This window comes from Alexandromys fortis, unplaced genomic scaffold (assembly GCF_014885135.2).
Source record: "Alexandromys fortis isolate MF-2015 unplaced genomic scaffold, M_Fortis_MF-2015_v1.1 scaffold_40, whole genome shotgun sequence".
In the NCBI taxonomy this organism is placed as follows: Eukaryota; Metazoa; Chordata; class Mammalia; order Rodentia; family Cricetidae; genus Alexandromys; species Alexandromys fortis.
Window position 1 is genome coordinate 5,084,363 of NW_026067966.1, and position 23,682 is coordinate 5,108,044.

The 23,682-nt window shown below is 40.2% G+C and overlaps 1 protein-coding gene across 1 annotated transcript in view; it reads left to right on the forward strand.

Moving 5' to 3' along the window:
• Positions 1-11,431: 11,431 nt before the first annotated feature.
• The window catches only part of Erbb4 (erb-b2 receptor tyrosine kinase 4), a 1,076,399-nt gene continuing 1,064,148 nt past the window's right edge, over positions 11,432-23,682 (forward strand). The window contains 1 exon segment of the mRNA XM_050154172.1: positions 11,432-11,558. Within this exon segment, the coding sequence (XP_050010129.1) occupies positions 11,477-11,558 (82 nt within the window). The 5' untranslated portion in view covers positions 11,432-11,476.

The following is a 23,682-nucleotide window of genomic DNA, read 5'->3' on the forward strand; positions in this document are numbered from 1 at the left end:
GAAATGAATGCCATTGTAATTCCATAGTCAGCACTTTTGATTAGCGCCAGACATACATCCTATGAAGAAGTTTTATATTTTGACTGTTTCCCTTTAGTTTTTCCCCCAGAAGTAATCAATCATTCTTATTGAAAAATAATTACCCAGATAGATATCAAGGCTGTATGACAAGCCAGCATCCTGTAGGAAAACTTTAATAACCATTCTCCAACTTAGTGCGCTTTGATCTGCACATCAGTTCACTGACGCTTCCGTGGATGGAAACAACAGGTAATTTTTAATTAATGGTAGAAGAGAAAGAATAATAGAGATAGAAAACTAAAACTAAAAAAAGAAACAAAGAAAGAAACAAACAAAAGACTAGGAGAAGCCACCAACAACTCATCAATAAGGAGTTAAACAGCTAAAACTCCCAAATCCCTGCAGCATGTCTAGGTGGGAAAGTCCTGTGTATGGGGTTATTTCCTCCCTGAAAGGGGCATGAAAATCATGTTATATATCTTCCATGAAACTTCACAACTCTGAATTTCTATCAATTCTAAATGCTACAATTCTAGTCTTGAGGAAATAAAATCAACCAAAAGTTTAAATAGAACTGGGGTTTGTGTGAGAAAGCACGGTTGAGTCAGCCATTAAGTTTGAGGAAAAGAGTATCAATTTAATTACCTTTAAACATCAACATTAATTTGCCCCTTGCTCCAGGTATTTTCTACCTTTATATACAGGATATAACCATTCTGTATCTTTTCCCTGCACCACACAGAACCCTCCCTACATTGTGAAGATTCTGCTTGAATGCTACTGATTTCATTCGGCAAGTTCCATACCTATAGCCCCAGTTTCTCATCATGAGTGTCCCCTTTTGAAAAGCCTGTATCCTTAACCAGCTGGACAACACAAAAGGAATACTTCAGGGTAAATCCCAGTCAAAAACCAGGAAAATTATATTGCTGCTATTAGTAAATTTCATCTGTAACACTGAACAGAGAGTTTATTGTGTATTGAATGCTTTCTATATGCCTGGCACTTAAATATTTTCCAGCGGATTATTTCACTTAAAGCTTAGTACAGGTTTATGAAGCAGATGCTATTGCTATTGTCTGTCTGCATGTGCAGGAACAAAGCCCAGGCTGTGTGAGAACCTTACCTTAGGTCACCCGGCCGGGGAGAACCAAAGCTACCATCTGAACCAGACAGCATGGGTGCAGAACTTGTGTTTCCTGCCACTTTATACCTAGGCATTTATTCTGGCCCAGTAACTGTGTTGGACACCGAATGTCAATCTTAGAGAAGGCTGTGGACATATCCAAGTTCAGCTACAGGACTTATTGGGTTTGCCTGTAAGCGAGAGACTGAGGCAAAGATGTGAACAGAATTCATTGCTATGTAACTAAAATGCCAAGCTGGTGCCTGGAATGTCCTTTCTGGATACACATAGCTAGCATCCATCAGTAGAGAGCCACCAGAGCACTGTTATGCAAAGTGAATGCTAAGCACAAGTAACATAGCTATCTTAAAGCTTTTTGTTTGGCCAGATGTTTTGTTTAACACAGAATTGCTGTCCAGATCATTGCAGGGATTTTTTTTTCTAGTATCACAGGCTATACCTAGTGGGGTCAGTAAGAGGATACATAGTAGACCTCTTAGGTACCCTAAACTGAAGTCATTAAGAAATGTTGGGGGAGACTATCAGTATTTATTAGCTGTCAGAGCCAAATTTCATGACCTAGATTTGGTCCAGGGTTGCTTTGGAAACAGACGTTTGGTTTGTTCTTTCAAGTGCACTCTTTTGCTTAGGCTGCACACACCACAAGCGTTTAGATCTGTCCTCAGAAGTACTGGTGACACTTTTATCATGGAAAAAACATCTGGCCACTGGATGCCACTGTTGCTCAACCAGAAGTCAGAAACCCAAGGAGTCCTGTGGCCACGCAATCCTGGCCAATTAAGAAGCATTGCTGTTGGTATTGGCTGTGGACCTATGCTTTCAAACTGTTTCTGTTGATGAACACGTCCTGTCTGCAGGAGTTGCATTTAATTGCAAAGAGTAGTTAAAGTTGAGGGACGATGCAAATGCTTAGCAACTACTTTTTGGTTTACTTTACTTTCAAATACGCTGTTAGAAAAATACATCCCACCCCCCTGCTTAGTATATTGTAGCCGACAACCTCCATTAGTTACCGGCTGTTGCTGCAGAGGAGGACCATACAAGGTGTCATGGCCTTAGGCTATCAGAAGGGCCTCTTCATCTTAACAAAGGCCCTGGGGTGAAAGTACTTTGCATGAACAGACTCAGGCTCATATATTCAGAGACACTGACATCACTGCAGACAGAGAGCCTAGAGCAGCTTTCCCACACATCCTACACACAGATACATTTAAAATACCCTTATTGTATACTGTTTAAAAGCAGTAAGAATTGTGTGCTTTAAAATATATCAAGGAAAATTTGGGAGGAAAACTCTGAAGTAATACATACACATGAGTAAAATAACCCCTAATTGCTTTGTCTGACAAATTTACATAGCGAACACTTCTGGTTTATGTATAGTGAAGGCCACAGGCACAGGAACCCGCTTCGATATCTTTATCATTGTGGGATGTGCACCTTCCAATTTTAAAGGTGTACTAGATAGCACAATTAATCATTGTGTACAGAGAGGCAGATAAAGCCTTGGTCCTTGTTGAAATACTTGAAACTATTATTTTTATTTTATCAGCTACTTAATTTTATTTATGTGGCTAAAACCAAAAAATGCCAACCTCACAATATTTGCAAATGTCTATCTCGCAACCATCTTTGGGAAACAGGAGATCTTTATCAGAATAAATGTGAAAGTATAATAATTTGCATACATGCATAAGTGGGGTCAGTGACCTAAGCATCTTATTTTCTTATGGTTTAAAAATAAAATGCCCTTATAGCTTGTCTTTGTGCTAGCTTTGTAGTTAGCATTTTGCTGTCATTGAAATTTGCTAGCTTCACAGAGTCTAGTGAAATGCTGCATTAAAAATATTTAATCTGAAGTCATGATAAATGAAAATTCCTATTTTTCATTCTACTTTGTTTTTTTTTGGATAAAGGACTAATTAATCTCTCTATAATATAAACATGTTGGGGCAGGGGAGTATGTGAAAGTTAAAAGGAAGGGATTATATGCCTAAAGTAACATTTGCACTGGAATTTAAAAAAAAAATGTCCTACTAATCTGAAAAAAATGTGAGATATTAATCAGTTTAGGTGATAAAGTAGAGATACATAATAGCAAATTTGGGCGAAAGCATATGTGTGCATGCTTTCATAGGTTAGTACTACACATATATTCTTTTCACAGGAAACTAAAGTTACACTGCATTGTAATCTTGCTAAGACATATTTAGAATTATCTCTTGGATCTAAAAAATTACCAGTGATTTATACTCTTTAAACGTTGTTTTGTGAGATCTATGTTGCAGAAGACCTGCTGACATTACTAAGCATGATATTCTGCAGAGACCGAGGACATCTAGGGATGTCATTCCCAGCCTACTGCATGGTATGTGCTCCAGTGTGGCCAAGAGTCCCGGAATGGATTGTCAAGTGAATGCAGAGTGACAAGTGGTCATTTCATTTGTCTAAAAGTATTCATTCAGCAAAGTCGCATTAAGCCGGATGAAGCGGACCTCTTGTGTTTTCCCATTCTAACAGACAACAATAAAATATCACAATTGTTTTATTTTCTTCCACTATTTGATTAGACAAAGAACATTTTTCTTTCTCTGTCAATGTTAGCTAAAATAACTGCTTAGAAAGCACATGGAGGCAGCAAGCATGTCTTATCTAAAACAAATGTTAGTACTTTATATTGTGATAATACCTGTTAATGGAATGGTCTTTGAAATATAGATAAAAGCACATGCTTTTTAACGGCAGTTTATATAGTTTAAGAAAACATTGTAAAGAGATATGCAAGGCAAGGAAAGAAATCTTTATTTTACAGATTACACAGAGAACTAACAAAGGTTTATAAATTTGTTTTACTATTTTTACATGTGTACATGTTTGTGGTATGCATGTATGCAAGCATACATGTTCTGTTGTGTGTGGGTGCACATGTCTGTGTGGGTACACTGCATGTGTGCATGTGTATGAAGTGGTCAGAGACTGACTTTGGGAATTTTCCTTGTTTCCTATCTGCCTTATACAAAGAGATAACATTTAATCGCCAGGCAGTGGTGGCACATGCCTTTAATCCCAGCATTCGGGAGGCAGAGACAGGAGAATCTTTGTGAGTTTGGGACCAGCCTGGTCTACAAGAGGTAGTTGCAGAGCAGACCCCAAATCTACAGAGACACCCTGTCTCAAAAATCTGAAAACAAACAAACAGATAACACAAACTCAGATCCCCTTCCTTTGGCCAAATTCAGTTAGGCACACTGTCACACACAACCAACATTCATTGGTGCAGAAGATCTAAACCCTGTTTTTCACACTGAGCCAATTCTCTGGCCCTGATTGGTTTTATCTTCAATATAAGTTAGCTTTATCATGAAAGGTAAGGGATGAACAATATATTGCATGGTATTAAACATTGCTAAAAGATACAACAAACATTTAACTGTTAGAGGAGGCTTCTTGTTGGTTCCCGGCTGCTTATCCCCAAAATAATCACACAGAAACTGTATTAATTAAATCACTGCTTGGCCCATTAGCTCTAGCTTCTTATTGGTTAAATCTTACATATTAATTTAACCCATCTTTATTAATCTGTACATCACCACGAGGTCGTGGCCTACCAGCAAAGTTTGAGCATACATTTGGATATTACCATGTTCTTAACATAAAATGGTTGTCCCAATTATAAGTAGGTAGAGTAAAAACATTTCCCTTATTTAATATAGTTTTTTATTTTCTTTAAAATTATTTTTTACAAGTGTAGCTGTCTTCAAATCAAACTTAAAATTTCATCCCACTTTACCTTTGTTTTTCTTAATAAAATTAAATTAGTTGGTGCCATTTTTTTCCCACAGAGTTCAGTACTATGAACTACTGAATATTTTTGCCCTTCAATTTATTAGACTTGCTTTGTCTTATTTATTTTTCTATTTATTTTTTTTCTTTTAAAATGATACCTATTATACCTATAAAACATGCAATATGGCAACTTAAGATGCTATCCACTGTGATTTGATACATAGTTATGTCATGATTACACACATATTCAGCAATTATATTTCCTTCAGAAGTCTTTATTAAGATCATTCACCCACATTTAAATCAGATTACTATCAATAGTATTGTTGATATCATTAGTGGTTATATAATTGATTACCTTTATCTTTTGTATTTTAAATCCTTGTCATATGGGGATGTTTACAAACATCCCCTGTTGGGTCCTCCACACCCTACTGGATCTTGCTTTGGCTGTACAGGAACATTTTAATATGGGATAAATCCACTTGTCTGTTTATCCTTGGCTCACACTGATGTCCTGAAATATTCTCCAGATGTGTTCTTCTAGTGGTTTCATGTTTCCATTTATGCGTTTTTTACTTATTTTGTGTTGCTGTAGGTATTTCGGGTTTTTGTATACATATAGTTAATTTTCTAGAACTAGTTATTGAAAAGATATGTTTTTCTATCGCTTTATTTTATTTTTATGCCAATATTGGTACTCAGAGTTGAATGTGGATCAAAATACAGCCACGGCTATAAATTTTAAACTATATTCTAGCATAGCAAAGACAACCTAAGTCGTGTTTATCTCTTTTATGGAAGATCTCTTTTACAGTGAAAGCATTTGTCAGTCATCAGGATACATTAATACTCTCTTTCTGAAGAAAACACATAAACACCATCATGTATTATCCTTTTCTGAATGTTTTCTTCCATATCTCCAAATGTGATCAATGCAGGTTTGACATAATTTTTGTTAATGTGTTATACCACCTTGTGGGTCTCAAAAGTCTCTATGGGCCCATCAAAATGATAAATTGTGTTTTAAACACTTGGAAAGGGAATGCTATCTGAGATGAAACTCCAAGGAAGCGGGGGATTGTGTCTCAGTTGAAGCTAGGAAAAAGGAATGATTCTGTCAGCGATCTCGGGCCTCATGATTTTTTTGGGGAAAGGAAAATTTGTTAGGAGTAGGGAAAAGAGGCTTAAAGAACTGTTGCATAGGAGAGGGAGCAGGGCTAGCCTGGGAGGAATTGGAAAGTTTTGTAGCACTGAAAGAAGAGGACTCAGATTTACGAGCTGTTAGAACTATTAAGACCTTTCTGCTGAATAATTGAAGGTTTATCCATCCGTACAGAAAGGAGATGGAAGTATGTGGCTCCTAAATGATTACTTCAGCTGTCTATTGAGTGGGAGTTCAAGAAAAATTCTAAGAGTTCTCTGTGACTGTGCACCCATTTGGGGTGCATGACAAATATAATTTTTATTTTGAGAAATCAGTGACTTAACTGTAACATGAATAGACTGTCTGTGAAGGAAAAAAGACAGATAGAGCAGGAATGTAAGAAATACATACAGGACACAAGAACATAGTTTAATAAAATAATGTAGAGTTGATCTACAAGAAAAGTTTCAACTAGGAAATTCATCTTTGCCTAAAAAGCTGTTTGTCTATACAGCTGGAATTGCTTTGCAATTTTTAATACAAACTATAAATGTCTTTTAAAATTTGGGCAGATGCTGATGAACAGACATAAAAGCAATGGAGATTTGATTTATCTGTGTTCAGTCATTCCTCCCTACTGCTTAAAAAATTGAGGATTGATGATTCACATAGAAGGAAAATAATATTAACCCAAAGCAAAGTATTCTTGAGGAGATTCTTTTCAGATGTTAACTTAAACCAAGTTGAAACATTTCTTTAGTTAATATATGCTCATTTTTTTAAAAAAACGTTTGAATTTTAATAGTTTTCATTTTGTAATCAAAAGAGAATATCTGTTAACTTAGAATTCTGTAAACTCGACTGGACAGTAATGTGTTATTTCACATGCTAAGTAAACCAACCAAATAAAACCATCTAAAATGGTGCCTGTTCTCTGGTTTGTTGTGGCAATATTGACTACAATGTTTTTTTTTATAACTATTTCTCCTTTCCAATAAGAGTCAAAATAGTTGTACCCCTATTTATACATTTCCAGAAGCTCATGTTTGTTCTCCAGCTTCACACATATAGAAGTGTTGAAGTCTTTACTTGATGAGATATTTGTAGGTGAAAGCTGTCGGAGGCAATGAGGTCATCAGGGAAGAGCACTCAAGAGTGGGATCAATTCCTTTGTAAGAGCGCGATGGCCACCTTCTCTCTTCCCTGTAATGAGTCATAAAGGAGCTCTATCTGTATGCCAGAAGAGGCTTCTCAACAGCACCAACTCAGTAACTTGATCTTGGACTCCCACGGTTTCAAAACTGAAAAATAAATGTTAGCTAGAAAACCTACTCCATGGCATTGGTCAAAACGAATGTTTAAAAACAGCAGTGGAAGATGTCTTGCTATATGGAAAGTTTTGCAAGCACTGAATGAGTAAGATGCCAGCATGATTTTGGACATAGGGACATTTTAACTTATTCTCAGTCAGTGGTTGATAAATCATAGAAATATCTTAGATTTAGGATATCATTACCCATTTTTTTAAAGACAAGGCAATGGACATAAGTTAATGAAATGACTTACTTGAGATCACAAAATAACTTGGATAATGATGGACAGAAGGTAAAATTAAAATCCTAAACATATGTTTAAATAATCAGGAGAAGTGAACTGATTTATACTATAGTCTCGCTTCCTTATTTGACTTCAATTTGTATTTATGACCAATGGCGAGAAATATTTATTTATTTTCTGTTTTTGTTTTTTGAGACAGGGATTTTCTGTGTAGCTTTGGTACCTGTCCTGGAACTAGCTCTTGCAGACCAGGCTGGCCTCAAACTTGCAGAAATCTGCCTGCCTCTGCCTCCTCAGTGCTGGGATTAAAGGCCTGCGACGAGGTTGTAAGGTAGTGTCAAAGATTATATTAGACGATTTCTATTGCTGTGACAAAATAACTTAGCAAATCAAATGAAAAGTAGTGATGCATGTTGGCTCATGGTTTTAGATATATTTGCTTACAATATGGACTTTGAGGCAGAGAGTATGCAGTCAAACAAAGTTGCTCTCACCTATGTCTGCCAGGAAGCAAAACAGAAAGACTCAAGGAGGAGATATGCCTTCAAAGGCATAGCACATCTCCCCTCATTGGCCCAGAGATGTACTTCATTAACCAAGGGCCCACCTTTGGATGTCTTAAGTTAATATGATTACCGTCCTTGTGATCGAGTTATCTCTCAATACTACCACTAGCTGAGGGGGTGAAGGTGAGGAGCTAAACCTGCAACATTTGGGTCTTTTGAGGTGACTCTTCATAATCGAACCATAATGGGCTCTTAATTCCACATGCTAGTCCTTCTATAACTAGCAGCATTGAATCACCCATGAAAGGGCAAGGGATACGGCAAAATATCAAGAAATAAAGGTCGGTGTTGGGAACTGATGAGAAGATAGACCAGAAAACGAGCGTAGCCCATGTGAAAACACCCTTTTTAAGGAGAATGTGGACCCGCACAATCTCATTCAACTTACAAAGGTTTTTTTTTTTTTTTCCTCATTCCGTACAGTTCTAGTTTCAGATAACAGAATGAAAACTGAACTAGCTTAATGAAAACACTACATGGAGAGCTTGAATACTCTCCAGACCCATCTGGACTTTTGTTCCTTTCAAACGACAGCTTCATTCTTTCTCATGGCACAGACAGACTGAATGTGAACCTTTTCTTTCCCAGGAACAAAAATCCCAGGGAAGAGACTTGGGAGAAAGGACTATCTCCCATCTCTTCAGTAGTGCCTGAGGCATTTTTGTTTGTTTCATGCGTCTGACTTATAATCACTAGAGAGTTGCAAAATGGGTGCATTTCCAGAATCAAAACGGAAGAACCGAGGGAAGGGGTGGTCAGCAAATCATTCCAGTTCCTTGTCTGGAGTTTGCTAAATAACAAGTGAATTAGGTCCTCCCACCCCAGGTTTTAAGTCTCAGCAACACATTTTAGTCTACTGATAAGATTATATTAATATGTCACACAGGAAAGTGGGGAAACACAGAGATCTATTTCTGCCTCTGGCAATTCAGATAGCATGTCCTTCCCATACCAGGTAGAAAATGTTCTCTGTGATAGTGTTCCTCCTTCTGCTGACTTAGCAGACATGGGAAGCTGAAGAGAGCAGACATATAAAGCCCCAGTTTTGGGGACTTTTCCCTCCTTCTTATGGCACGTTCTCTCTACATCTGTTTCTGATATTGCATTCATCTCAGCTAGGCTCTGAAACAGGACACTAGTCACTGCTCACTACGACATGCTTCTGTAAATCACAACTTTCATGTCCATTTCGGAGGGTTGAAAGATGTTGTTCAAATGGCCAGGTATCGTTCAGTGTTTCACTAACTCAGAACTGGGAAACTACAGGTCAAGACTACCTGAACTGAGATTTAGCTGCCTCTGGGTAAAAAGCACGTTCAGCTTGTTAGACCTGCAGTGGGCCTGTTACATGCAGTGGGTCCAAGAAAACGTTTTGAGCTTCAGCCTTCTGTTATTGCCGCTTGCAGCTGCTTGAAAATTCTTAAGGGATGGGCTCACAGGCAGAAGATGTGGGAGGCCAATGAGTGGTGCTTGAAGAACCAGGGTGGTTCGGTTCTAAAGCACCCTTGATATTTCACATTTATTTATTCGCTGCTTATAGAGACGACAAAGAAAATCCCTACATAGAATTATACCCTTCCACATAGCAAAGCTGTAACCCCGGCTCTCTAAGGGCTGCAGAGCCCAGGCTCGGAGAGGTTTAGAACTGTGGCCCTGCAGTCCACAGCAGCGCCTTCCAGGACATTTTTAGGCTTAGAGAAACTGGTCTCACAGCTGCCATTGACACGGAAATCACATACTCTGCAAAGTGATAACAAGGACAAGGCCTCAAACTGGCTGTGCTATGGACTAAGCCTAATGTCTTGAGTCCGATAGTCACGACCTGACCTCCCAAACTCCTTCAGAGTGAACCGCGTAGGCTTGATATAGTTTGCATAATTTCAGAATGGAAGGATGTGGTTTTACAAATACGGAATTTTAGTTCTGCACAGTGTCATCTTCGGAAGGTGGGAGAGATGGCACTTTTGGAAGAGGAAATGCTGTTAGGTTTCAGCTTACCTGCGAGGCTGCTGGTTACCTACAATATCTATTTTAAAATACTAAGCTTGGAACGTAATGGGGTTCTGGAGAGGAACCGAGATACTTCGTCCAAAGCAACGTCAACTTTGTTTTTCCAGAAAGTCCTGTGTATGGACTGACACCTAGGAGCAATAATAAAGAAGGTATTTTCTTGTATCAAAAAAAAAAAAAAAATCGTCCGACTAGCATAGCCTCCGGGGTACTGATTACTCCTCCGGCCAGCTGTCCTGGGCCTTTGCTAGGGCAGCCACAAGGGAAGCGTTTCATACAGTGAATGCCATTGGGTCTTTCAGATTTCTCTTCCCCAAAACCACCAGGCAGCTCCCTCTGCCTGACAGGTGTTTTCCCAACTCTAGAGGCCAAGGATTTTGGGGAGTGTCTGAGCCAATAAGATTTCTCCTTGGGGGGAGGGCGTGGCTACATGGTCAGAGCAGGGGCGGGGCTTGTGCAGCTGAGGAGAGCCTAGCTGGTTGCGTGGAGGGTTGTTTGATTCCCACCCCCTCTTCTTTCTTTTTTTTCCCCCCTCTCTCTCTTTTTTTCATTCTCCCCGAGTCTTATTAATTTCTCTGTGGGGCTGCGGCTGGAGACCGTGGAGCGTTGGAAATGACGCTCGGAGCTTTAATTACCGAAATGGCTGGACAAGTGTGAGGAAAACTGACAGGGGGAAAAAGGGGGACAGATTCGAGGAGAAGCAAAGAAGTACCCCCACCCCTTCTCCTTTTCCCTCCAGATTTGGACAGGAGGTGCAAAGATACTGGAGAGAGAGAGCTGAACATAGCCCGGCTTTGGGAAACAGGCCGGAACCCTGCCGCCTCTTTGCAATCAACTTTTTTTGGAAGCCTTTTTCCCCCTCTTTCTTTTTATTGTTGACCAACCAGTGAGAGAGGGGGAGCGAGCGAGCGAGAAAGTGAGGAGGGAGCGAGCGAGCGGAGGATCACTTGGGGAAATAGCTGTACAGTCCTGCTTGGAGCACCAGCCGCACAGCACAGTCGCGCTCATTCCCACCGGCGCGCACTCTCCCGCGGTCCCTGGCCGAATCCCCGGGTCCCCCGGCCCTGGAAGCCACCGGCTCACTCGCCAACCCCTGGAGCCCGTGCACCGCGCGCAGCGCCCGCCCCTCTCGCGCTCCCCACGCGCTCCCGGCTGAGGGGGGAAAAGCTCCTCCGCGTGCCCGCAAGGGGCTATGCCATTTGGACATGTAATTGTCAGCGCCGGATCTGAGACTTGCCCAAAATGAAGCTGGCGACGGGACTGTGGGTCTGGGGGAGCCTTCTTGTGGCAACGGGGACCGTCCAGCCCAGCGCTTCGCAGTCAGGTGGGTCGCGCGGTCTCGCCGTTCCCTCTCGCGCTCCAGCTGTTGAACCCGCCACCGCTTCGGGTGGCTCCTTTCTCCTTTTCGGCCCCATGTCACCCACTGGATCCCAGGCTCGAGGGACCAGAGGGACAGGGGCTTCTGGCTTGGGTCGCCCCTCGCTCCAACCCAAACTTACCTTTATGTGCGTGCGTGCGTGTGTTTTTACTGATGCTGCAGATGAGTCCGCTTTCCTGACTCCCCCGGTATTATTTTCCGCCCCCCTCCGTCTTTAGCCCCCTTCTTTATTTCTCGCGCGTTTTCTGGGAGCCTAAGCGGGATCGCTTCTGGTGGAGCCCGTTGTTCGGGACGTGGGAGACAGGAGCTGGTCAGTGGAGGTTCCTTCCTCTTCGGGCTGGGCAGGCGAAAAAAAGAGAAAGAAAAAGAAGAAAAACAAAAAAACAAAAAACAAAAAACAAAACCAAACCCAGATAGAATTGCTACACCTCTTTGGCCACAGAGATGTTTCTAGGCTGCTCCTGCCCGGCCTTCCTGGGGTGCAGGGCTGCAGCGGGTGGAGCGCGGGCCGGGAGCCCGGCTTGGCACCTGAGCGTGCTTGCGTGCAGTGGCCAGCTCGACTCTCCCGTACCCGGCTGGGTCACCCGGGACGCCGAGCCTGGCCCTGGCAGCTGGAGCGCACCGGACCCGCGCCTAGGCCAGGAGCCCGGGTCACTGGGCTTCTCCGTTGACATCCCGGAGCTGTCTTGCAATTGACTTTGGGGTCGCTTGCTCTCCTGCCTGCAGGATCTCTTAATCAAAAAAAAAAAAAAAAAAAAAAAGTCTCGTAGAACGAGCACAGAGCCCGACCTTCCCGCCCAGTGCAGGGCTTGCTCCCGGAAGAGTTCTAACTTGAGGTTGGCCTGAGTCCCTCCAACTTCTGTTTACTGCCCTGCGGGGCTGCTGAGCCCACGGGTGGCGCTCAGTGACTTAGTCCGAGGCGGCCGCCTTGGCGGCGCCCTGAGATCGGCCGCTGTTGGCCCAAGCGCTGCAGCCCCAGGTATTTGGACAGAAAAGAAAAAAAAAAAAAGAACTAATTGAGTCCAAGAGGTGTTACTGGGCATGCTGGGGCGTCCAGGGCCAATGACAGCAGCTCCAGTGTCATGGAGCTCAAAGTTTTTTTTTTTTTTTTTTTTTTTTTTTGACACTTGGGAGTTTCCCCGGGATAAGAAGAGGGGATAAGAAAGGACCAAGGAGAACCGGTGTGTCTGATGCGACCAAAAGGGCTGAGAAGAGGGCTTTTGGAGAGGCAGAGAGATTTTCGGAACCTTCCGGGGCTGGTGGCGGGAGTGTGGGAGTCAGCTTGAAGAGATAAAGCGTTTAGGAGTGGTGACAGGGAGAGCTTTAGGTCCCCAGAGGGTGTCCTTCTGACCTCACCGAGAAAGCAGCAGCTTGCTAGTTTTCCCGCTCCGCCCCCCCTCCTCCTCCTTGCCTAGTAAATAACAAGTTACAGTCTTAGAGCCGTTTAAAATGACCTTCGAAAGGCACATGTGCGCCATTTGTGCTGGCCGTTTGCACACTCCCAGTGACTCCGAAATTCTTCGTGCATACCAGCTACGGTGCTCCAGTCACCTCTGGAATCACAGCAGCCAGGACTTGAGATTCCAGGCGGCCGCCTAGATACATGCTTCTCCTGGCTAGCCACTCGGAGCTTTTCGCCTTTCCCCTCAATGGGCTGATTATGCACATTGACCCATTCAAAAACACTTGCTACTGTCACGCAGGCTTAGCCGAGAGGAATTTCTATCAGGCCACCCTACCAGGGGGCTGTCTGGTGTAGCCTGGGCCGCTGGGGGATCCCTGCTTCAAGTCCGCAGCAATTTAGTATTAACCGTGCAGTTCCCGGTAGGGCTATGCCGAAAAGCCCTTTTCAATATTTAGGCAAGGAATGTAATCCAAATTAGTTCTGCAGCTGTCCCCTTCCACGTCTCAGACGACACCAGCTTGCGCCCTAGCTCTGCTCTGCTCTTTTCCCTGGACGAATAGTCAGACCCACAAGTGAGCCCATTTAGAAGCACGGGGATTAGCGTGCCATTGTTGTTCCGTGTGTGACTCTGTACTTGAAATTCTGGGGGCACAAAAGAGAGCCTCACTTGTTCAAAACACAAAGTGATCTAGATGAAAGGGCCGCACAAAGAAAGGCTCTTGGGTGCATCCCTGCTGTAATTGCAACAAGCGTACTTGGGTGATCTGTTGGAAACTGTCAGTGCCCCCAAGGGACTTTTTTTTTTTTTTTTCCAGGCGCCCCACCGCACCTGGCAGAGAAAGTTCAGCTGGTTTTAATGTAGCGCTGTGATAAAACACGTAGCTGTCTGGTGAAAGCGAGCCTCGGTGTTTGTGGCGGTGCTTGTACGTGTGTGACTGTCTATCCAAGTAAATACATACTGCGCGTTTCCTCTCTCGCGGTTAGCAAGTCAGTAGCAGTTTGGAGGAGTTTGTTTTGGTCCAAATGAGAAATTAAGTGCGGATAAGTAAACTAGGCTGCCAGAGGGCGACAAGATGTTGAGTGAATTGCTTTTAGATGAAACAAATTAAGGAAACGAGGGAAGACAATCTGCTTTTCGCATTATTAGACACGCTTGGAGTTCAGGGGAGAGGGGCATATTTTTGAAATGCTAATTTCTTAAGCAGAAGGAATGCACCTTATTTACTGCTGTGTGTGGACGGAATAAAACATACAGCGCGAGATTCTCTCCTGCGATCTTCAAGACTTTCTTGGGAAAACTGTACATAAGAAAACTTGTTTTTATTTTGCTTGAGGGAAGGCAAGTCAGCTTTCGAGTATTTTAAAATAATACCGGAGAATTTTTGACTCATTACTGGTGATAAATTTTATCTATAAATGTTTTTAGCTTAAGGCCTTTATATGACAATTCCACTCGAAGGAGTTAAAGTGTTTGCCTTCTTTCTATGGTGGGACTTACCAATATCACTGCTGTACTGAAATAAAAATATACAGTAGTGTTGAAGTGACGTCCTCCTAAGCCCCAATATGTGATGGATAAGTTCATTCTCGTCTTCATGTGCAAGATACTTAGTCTCCTTGCTTTTCATTTCATTAAAGTGCACACATCGCCTACAAACTTAAGGTATATTATTTTACCCAAACTTTAGGTGGTATTTTACATATGAGAAGGAAACATTAATAAAAGTTAAATGACAGAAATACTGCAGAGATTCTCTAGAACATATCAATTGTCTCTCCAATGTATTTGCAGTGAGCATGCCCACGGGTAGACTATCATAGCCCCTTTGTTCCTTTAATTTTGAAGACCATGCATGTGTACACAAGAGAGCCTTGTAGGAGTACACATTTCCATTCAGAAGCCTTCTAAATAGATGGATGCCTCTCACTGTAACTGCAAAATACTTAAAAACACTTTCGTTTCCTACGGCTGAGATGAAGTCATGGCTCTGATTCTGTCGCGATCCCTTGTTTTTCATGTCAACTCATCTGCCTTTATTTTAATCATGCAAACATAGAAGTCCAAATTACTTGAAAAAAAAAACCCAAGCACTTACAGCTTTGTATATATTCATATTTTCATTTAGTCCCTGGAAATGTGTCTTAATTAGGAAATCACGTCAGAACATTTATTAGGGCTTGCATGTGATGAAAGATTTATGTATTTTTTATTCTAACCTGGGCACAACGTTTGCATTGGCTGATGTTTTAAAGTCTGAATTCACTTGATAGAAAATCATATTTCTCCTCAAAGTGGATTCAAATATTTAGTATTCATGAGAGTTCATCTCTTTGGTTCTTAAATAGAAGTACTGTTTATCATCTGTCTCATACATTCACCCCTTCCATTACTATGGATTCCTTGCATATTCTTTGAGTTTATGCACATGTGAATATATATTTTCCCTCCCACCACTAAGTGTATTCATTTGTGTGTGTGTGTGTGTGTGTGTGTGTCCCTGCAACCTGCCACTCAGCCACGGCAGGACTTCTCTAAACCAGCTTTCATTCTTTCTCTATGATAAATCTGATAGGGCTGGTTGGCTGAACAATCGTAAGCCATTCCATTGCTCAGATTTATCCCTGAAAGAAAATAAAACAGCATCGATCCCAGATCACTGGGGCACCTCCAAAGCCCGGACTCCAAGGCCAAATCTTCCCACAGAGAAGTACATCTTTCCCTTGTACTGTCCCTCTTTCCTCCCATTGACCATGGAAAGGTGATGACTGCCATCCAACAAAAGCTACTGACACAAGGAAGTGTGCTCTGGGTAGTCTCTGAAGCTTGAAAACAGCCACCTTGAGATTAATAGCTATGTAAAGTGCATGTTTACACAATATACTAAATTAGCATGCCTTTAATATTGCATTGCCTTTTGTGCTATGTCCAGTCAGTTATTAAGAAAATTTAGTTTGTGTTTTCGAAATAGCATAACTTTTGATTTTACAGTGTTCTGCTGTTGTTGGATGTCCAGAAGTGATGTATAAATATCCAAAATCTAAACGGAACAGAAGGGATGTCTATTACCAGCAGGCTTATTGGCATTTGTTGTTAATAGATACATTGAAATTAGCTAATACATGATCAAATCTACAATAGTCTATAAAAGTGTCAAGAACATTTTGTTATCTTTTACACTGATAAGCTGAATGTGCTATACAGAGAGAAGTTGATCATAATACCAGCTCTCTGCTGGCTTAGAGATATGATTATATCATAGATGGTCTATCATATTAGCATTTCACCATATTGAACTAAGCTGGGTCTTTTTGTAATATTTATTTTGTGTAATATAGATATAGTGTGTAATATAGATATATAAACAGGGCGAAATATTTAAATTATTGCTAGGAGAGTTATTGATAAGAGTTCACAATGAGAAAGTAGTTTAATTTTTTAATTTAGTTATCCCAAATTTTTTAAAAAAGATGATAGTTCAATGTTTCCTGAAACCATAGCACATCTACATAATTGTGATGAGAACTTACCTGCCTATATTGTAATTAAGAACAGCCCAGATCATAACCATATGGTTTAAATCAAGATTTCTTCATTCTAGGCACTTCTTAATGTTTGCAGCATCTCATTCTGGGCCTTTGTGAGTCGGGTTACCTGCCTGAGGGAAATGCATGTGAGATTCTGTACATTTCTCCACTGTGTAGCGGTTTTCCACAGCAGTGATTTTAAAGCCTTCCGTGATGCCGAGATACAGTCTAGTAGCCAGATCATTGCTTTTGTACATGAAATTCAAGTTGTACATACAATTAAAACATTTGCACATATGCTTAGAAACACAGCACAAACTCACTAGCAGGTTGTTTCTGTCTGGAAAGCACCAGTCTAAAGAAATATAGACGTTCTTGACTCTGTAAGGTTGTCTGTGAAAACTCTTTCTCTCAAATAATTCTTTTTGAAATTGCCCTATGGTCTCTTCAGATTTCATTGTTCATGTATCTTTCTGACTTGTTGGTATTCTGACATGTTTAATTAAATGAATTTATTTTTCTAAGCTTGAACAAAACACTTTAAAGTCACTTTCTCGCTTTTGTGTTTGATACATAAAAAAATGCTTTCTAGATTGAGAGGGAGAGAGAGAGAGAGAGAGAGAGAGAGAGAGAGAGAGAGAGAGAGAGAGAGAGAGAGAGCGCATCTTACTTTCATTATACAATGTGGCAGTTTGGGGGTTCGTCTAAAGAGTCTTTGAACATGAAGTAATTGTCTCACAGCTATTTTAGAAGAAATGATTCCATATAGGCCCAGCATTTTGCACAACTCTAGGGGGCAGCAGTTCAGGGAATTTAATAAGCATGGCACCGCCTGCACTGTGGTATCACATCAGCAGCTCTGGTGTTGAGTGAATGCTAAAGACTAAAGCTCTGGACTAAATGTAAGAGTTGAGGGCTCCAGTATACGCCTTTGAGAGCTTGGGCTAGAATTCTGGTCTATTTGCATACCTCTGTTAGCGCTAAATAGGACACCTCAACTATTATCATTCTGAATATTTTTTTGATAATTTCATTGGAAAATGGATGTTAAAACATACATGAGATGGGAATCAATTGTTTTATGAATACTTTTGTAAGTCGATCTCCAATTGTTGAGTAAGTTCACCTGTGTAGAATGGGTATCAAAAGCAGGATTTTATAACTGTTTTTTGTTAAAGTTGCAGAGATAAGCCAACTTCTTGGAATTTATTTGGAGGTCTTTGGTATTTCTCTTTTTCCTCTCTGTTGCTGTCTTTTCTCCTATCTGCTGTCTTCAGAGAAATCTAATGCTCTTTAGAAGTTCCTTATCTGATCTTGTCTTCCCATTTTTGTAAAGAAATTAGAAGCAGAAGAAAACAAGGTGTTGTTTCCTGTATTATTTTCTATAAGATACATAGAAGTGCTCGAAAAATCATAGACACTTGAAAGAATAAATAGAAATTTTTCTCAAAGAGAATAACAAAAATTGCAACAAAACAGATCAGTTGCCAGGCCTGCCTACACTGTATAGTTCTTTCCAATGCAAAGGCGGTGCGATCATCATTATCTGTGTTGTATCTAGGTCATAATATTGGATTGCATATATAATTTATGCAATATCATGATGATTAAAAACTAAAACACATTGTCAGGAAAACTCTATGAGGATCTCACTTCAGTTGTCTATTCTAGACTCTGTAATCCACATAGGAGCAGCCGACATTTGGATTTGAATAGACTGGTATTTTGAAGCACCTCTTTTTTGAAGTCTTTAAGAGACTAAGAAGTTAAGATAGTTGTTTATCTTATCCATAATAAGCAAGGTATTTACTTAAATAAAAAGGAGTATAAAAAACACTTGGTGAGTTCTCTCACCACTGAGTTAGTGGGGGCCCTTAACCAGTGAACCCAAAGGAATCTATCAGATTCATCCAGACCTATCCTGAACCCAAGGTCCTTGGTTCCAAGGGGATTGTGCTTTCTCATGTCAGCTATTCTTTGAACAACTACACAATGAAAGCTTTCAATATTGAGACTTCATTGTTTTGTTTCGATGGAGCAATTACCTCTCTCTAACTGGATATTTTGTAAGATGCTGCCTCTGGGCCTTGTGTGTTGCAGGGTTGTTGATCTACCTTAACTCTGTCTTGTGGACGAGCTCCTTCAAGCGCCTGGTGCTTTCTTGAGCACGATCAGCATTCTTAGGGCCCTAGTGTGACATAAGGGAGATTTGAAATTTGTTTTGGCAGAAACAGTCACTTCCTATTAGGAACTGGAAATGAAAATGGAGCCCCCTACATCCACAAAAGATTAACATAGACACCACGGAACTTCCTGTGCATCATCATTACAAGTCTCCCATAAGGATCTCTCAGAATCATTACTCTTAATCATGTTATTTCCAATATTGTAGGGGTTACTGAAGCAAGCTACACACCATTAAGAATATGCAAGACACGGTTTCTCAATTCCAGGAGTTAAATGAATAGAGTTAAGTTTATCTACTTACATCCAAGTATGTATGCACATATACATACATCTATGCACACATCTCAATGCCACTTTTGAAACACAATTTAAAGCTGTTTAAAAGAAAAGAAAATAACTGCTCATTTTTTCCTCCAAAACATTAGATATGTCAACAACCACTTTTATCACTGGATCTTTAATACTCCTTTGAGCTTTAAAATGTCTGTTTTCATATGCTTCTATGTTAATGAATATCCATATAAGCCCTTGTGGTAAATGACAACCGTAAACTAGCCTTCAGGAAATTTGTGTTCTGGTCCTTTTTCGCCTATGGTGTCTCATGGATGATTGCCACTAAAAACATGTCCATGGCTTCTTCAGGTTCCATGATGCTGCCTTGTATGACTACTAACATGCGTAGTTCTCTACTTCAAGATCAGCTCTGTCACTGGCAGGGATAAGCCGAATGCAGATCTCAGATGGCAGTAACTGCTCTGGTCTAGGCAAACTCCTGTTCCCAAGATCATTTTTTTTGCCATAATTTTCTCTTATTCCCTGCAGGCCTACAGAATATTCACCTATTAGATTTTTTGTTTGTTTGTTTGTTTTCTGATGGGACCTAACAGAACTCAACAGAGAACAAATAAAATATTTCTTTCAGATACATATAAATAGTTTCATTGTTGGGATTTCTTGGGTAAGCCTTTTTGTCTACAGTGGTACAATTAAATAAGTCTGTTCTTAAGAAAAATTGACAGCATGGTTTGTTAATAGCCTATCCTTTTTTGTTTTTCTTTTTGTTTTTTCAAGACAGGTTTTCTCTGTAGTTTTGGAGACTGTCCTGGAACTAGCTATTGTAAACCAGGCTGGCCTTGAATTTACAGAAATCAGCCTGCTTCTGCCTCCCAATTGCTGGGATTAAAGGCGTGTGCCACCACTGCCTGGCCCTATAATTTTAACCATTTCTTTTGTTTTGTTTTGTTTTTCAAGACAGGGTTTCTCTGTGTAGCTTTGGAGCCTGTGCTGGAACTCACTCTGTAGACCTCAAACTCACAAAGATCTGCCTGCCTCTGTCTCCTGAGTTCTAGGATTAAAGGTGTATGTCACCACCGCTTGGCTATCTAATCTACAAGAGAAGCAGAAAAAGACAAGATCTCCTGAGTAAACTGGGATCATGGGGACATTGGGAGAGGGTTGAAGGGGAGAGGAGAGGCAGAGAAGAGAACAGAGAAAAATGTAGCACTCAACAAAAATAAATTAAAAAAATCTATCCCTCAATTGCTTTTAAATAAAAATGTTAGACAGGTCAATGAAATGGTGCCACAAGATCTCCTTGCCTCTAAGGCCTTCCTACCATGCCAGATGACCATTCTAATACAACACATCAATTATCTTAGTTTTGATTTGGAAATACTTGGTGAATCCCATTGTGAAGCTCAAAGCCTGCTTAAATTGTCCTCACTTTTATGTTTAACCATGTCTTAAAGATTCTTAAGATGTGTTCTTCCTGAAAGCCAGGCTACCTACTCTGTTTCCATGATCATGCCTCTTTATTGTCTCTTCTTCTGCAGACCCTTTCCTTGTAATTCATGACTTACCTGATGCCTTGTGTAGAAGATTTTGCATAATTTAAGTTCATTTTGAATCCTAGCTATTCATTTATTTCCTCCTTAAGTTGACTACAGTAGCTTCTGAATCATCTTTGTTCATTTATCATACAGTTCTCACTTTTGAATGGAAGTTTAAGCTTTCAACTAATGTGAGCCAAAGGCATAGTAAGCACTTAACATATCTTTTAAACTAAAAAAAAAAATACTCTTGCTGGAATAATTTTAAGTGCATTCATACATAGTTCTTATTGTAATTCAATCATATAATGACAATGAAAGCTGTCCTGAAACATAAATACATAATTCTTAATAATAGATATTAGCAGTGTTTATGCAGGTCATTTCTTTGGTTGTTTTCTTGTCCTTCTGAAGCTATTTCTTCAGATGGAGCCTTTTAAAGATTGTATGATTTGAAACCCTTGCCAATCTTTAGAGCTTGCCCCAAATTGATACCAAGTATTTCTGTTCATTTTATTTTTGGCAAGTTGAAAAAAATGTAAATATCATTCTTAAACACGTGCAACTGTTTTTAATCCACTGGTTTTAGGTCAAATGCTACTTATATTGCCACTTCCTATTCATCTCTCTCATTCAAATTTTTATCTGTTTAAGCATTAGGAATTTAACAACCACCAGCAATGTCCTCTCTGAAGGTTGGGACCATATTAATAACCACAGAGCAGAGGCTGAAGAGATTGGAGGCCGTTCATGTAGATCAGGTGGCTAACGACCACCTGTAGCTCCAACTCCATTGGTTAAATGCCTTTGTCCTCATTGGGCACCTTCTGACCCATGCACATATGGCATACACTCACACAGATAGACACAACCATGATCAAAAGTCACTCAGGCTAAAAAAAAAAATAAAATAAAAAGCAAGGAACAGATGTAAGAAGTTTAAGATCCCAGACTTTTCTTGACAAAGGACAGTTGACAGCAATAAAACACACTATAAACTATGTTAAATGATCTTGCAAAATTTGGGGAGCAATCTTTGCTTTCAGGGAAATCCTAATAATAATTTCATGAGAAAATGAATTACAGACAGAGTGTAACATTTTCTATTTCTAGATAGATGTGATAACATAGCTTTGTAATAGCCAAGATTTCTCAGTGTCCTAAAATAGACAGCTAGACAGACATAAGCTCACGATTTTGGAAGCACTCTATTAAGAACACGCTAGCAATGCAACAGAACAGGGGTTCTCTTGGATGCTCTTTTAGATGGCTGCCTTGGATTCTGAGAGTGAGTGATGTGTTTGTAGTATTGTAATGTCAAATCCCACCAGGGTGCACTCAGCGTACTTAAATCTATAATTGCCTGAAAGAGTTAATGTCACTTTTCAAACTAACCATAAAATGAGACCTTATTACTGGGAATTTATTAGTAATGAGAAATGGGCATAGGGACATCAGCACAATGTCAGAGTTTATTTTAAAACTTTCTTGATCCCTTTCCTTTTAAGGCTCCACCAGAAGGGGCCTGAATAAGATGGCTCTGGAGTTAACACATTTGCTGCGGACTGGTGTGCTCAGGACTCATGTGGTGGCTCTACTTCAGGGGATCTGATGCCCTCCCCTGGCTCTGTGTAGTGAACCATATACTCATGCAGACTCACACGCATGCACATACATAAACAGTGAATCTATAGTTAAAGAAAGAACCCACAGTAAGAAAGTTTGGATCAAACATTGTTGTTCCTACCTGTAGGTGAAAAAAAAAAAAAAAAAAGAAGTAAATGAAGTCTTGGGGAAGGAGTGAGCCTGGCTGGTATTGTGAGTGTGTTCCAAGAGCCAGGTGGCTTCTTATGGCCCTGCAAGCTTTCTTTACAGTTGCTAAGGGAGTAACGCCCCACAAAAGCGTGGTTCCTCTACCTATCTGCTCTCTGTGGAAGAAAGATATTCTTGACATCCCTGATCCCTTTTTCTTCAGGTCAGCAGTCTTTCTCCTTCCCCTGTACCTATGTGAAGAAATTTGTCTCATAAAATCTGCTAGTTAAGGACCCTGGGTGCAGGTCACTCTGAATATTGCAGAGTATATTCTCCACATTTTGTTTCATTGTTGTTGGTGCTCTTTTGTTTTATTTTTGCACAGCCTATGTTAAGAAAACCTTCCCATATGTTTTATCCGTTTTGTAAAAGAAGAAGAAGAATGAGAGGGAGAAGGAGAAGGAGAAGGAGAAGGAGAAGGAGAAGGAGAAGGAGAAGGAGAAGGAGAAGGAGAAGGAGAAGGAGAAGAAGAAGAAGAAGAAGAAGAAGAAGAAGAAGAAGAAGAAGAAGAAGAAGAAGAAGAACCTGAAGCAAAAGCATAGAAATATATTGGAACCAAACTCTGTCTGCTCTTCTTTCAAAAATAAAATGAAATAAAGAAATTCGAATGAGTCACGGGCCTTGAGACCCATCAGTGTAGGGAATCTCCAAAAATTAAACTCTTATGGTAAATAAGAATCTTGGTAAACCTCTTTGGGATTGAACATTAAACATTTTAGGGCACATTTCTCGTGTATAATTGTGCAGTTTATAACACGGTTTAATGGAACCATGCCCCTGTCAGTTCCATTAAATGACAGCTACATTACTAAGGTCCTATTCCTTACAATATAACTCAGTGGATTTTCAATCACATTGTTTAGCATGGATAAAATTCTATCTTTGACTTTTACCCTTTGAACAAGTTAAATATGACGCCTTTAGCCACAGTTGCCATTATTACCATCCACGGATGAAACAATGCAACTAAATTAAAATGAATAGTCAGAGGCCAGAGACCTTTGGTGATATTTTTAACTAATGTATCAGTACATTTGAGAAACAATAAAAGGATTAGTGTTAAAGTCACACGCTTAGTATGTAAAATACATCAGCTAAATAGTTAATATTTCCCAGTTGTTAACTTCAAATTTAGCAGCCTGCTGTCCCTGGAGATGTATCAAAAACTCTAAAGATGTGCCTGGAATTAATGGGAACTGAAGTGATTAGTATTCAAGTATATTTCTTTACTGCCCCTTTTCCTTTTTTCTTTTAAGTACAGGATAAAAATTGAAAAGAATATATATATGTGTATGTATATATATATATATAT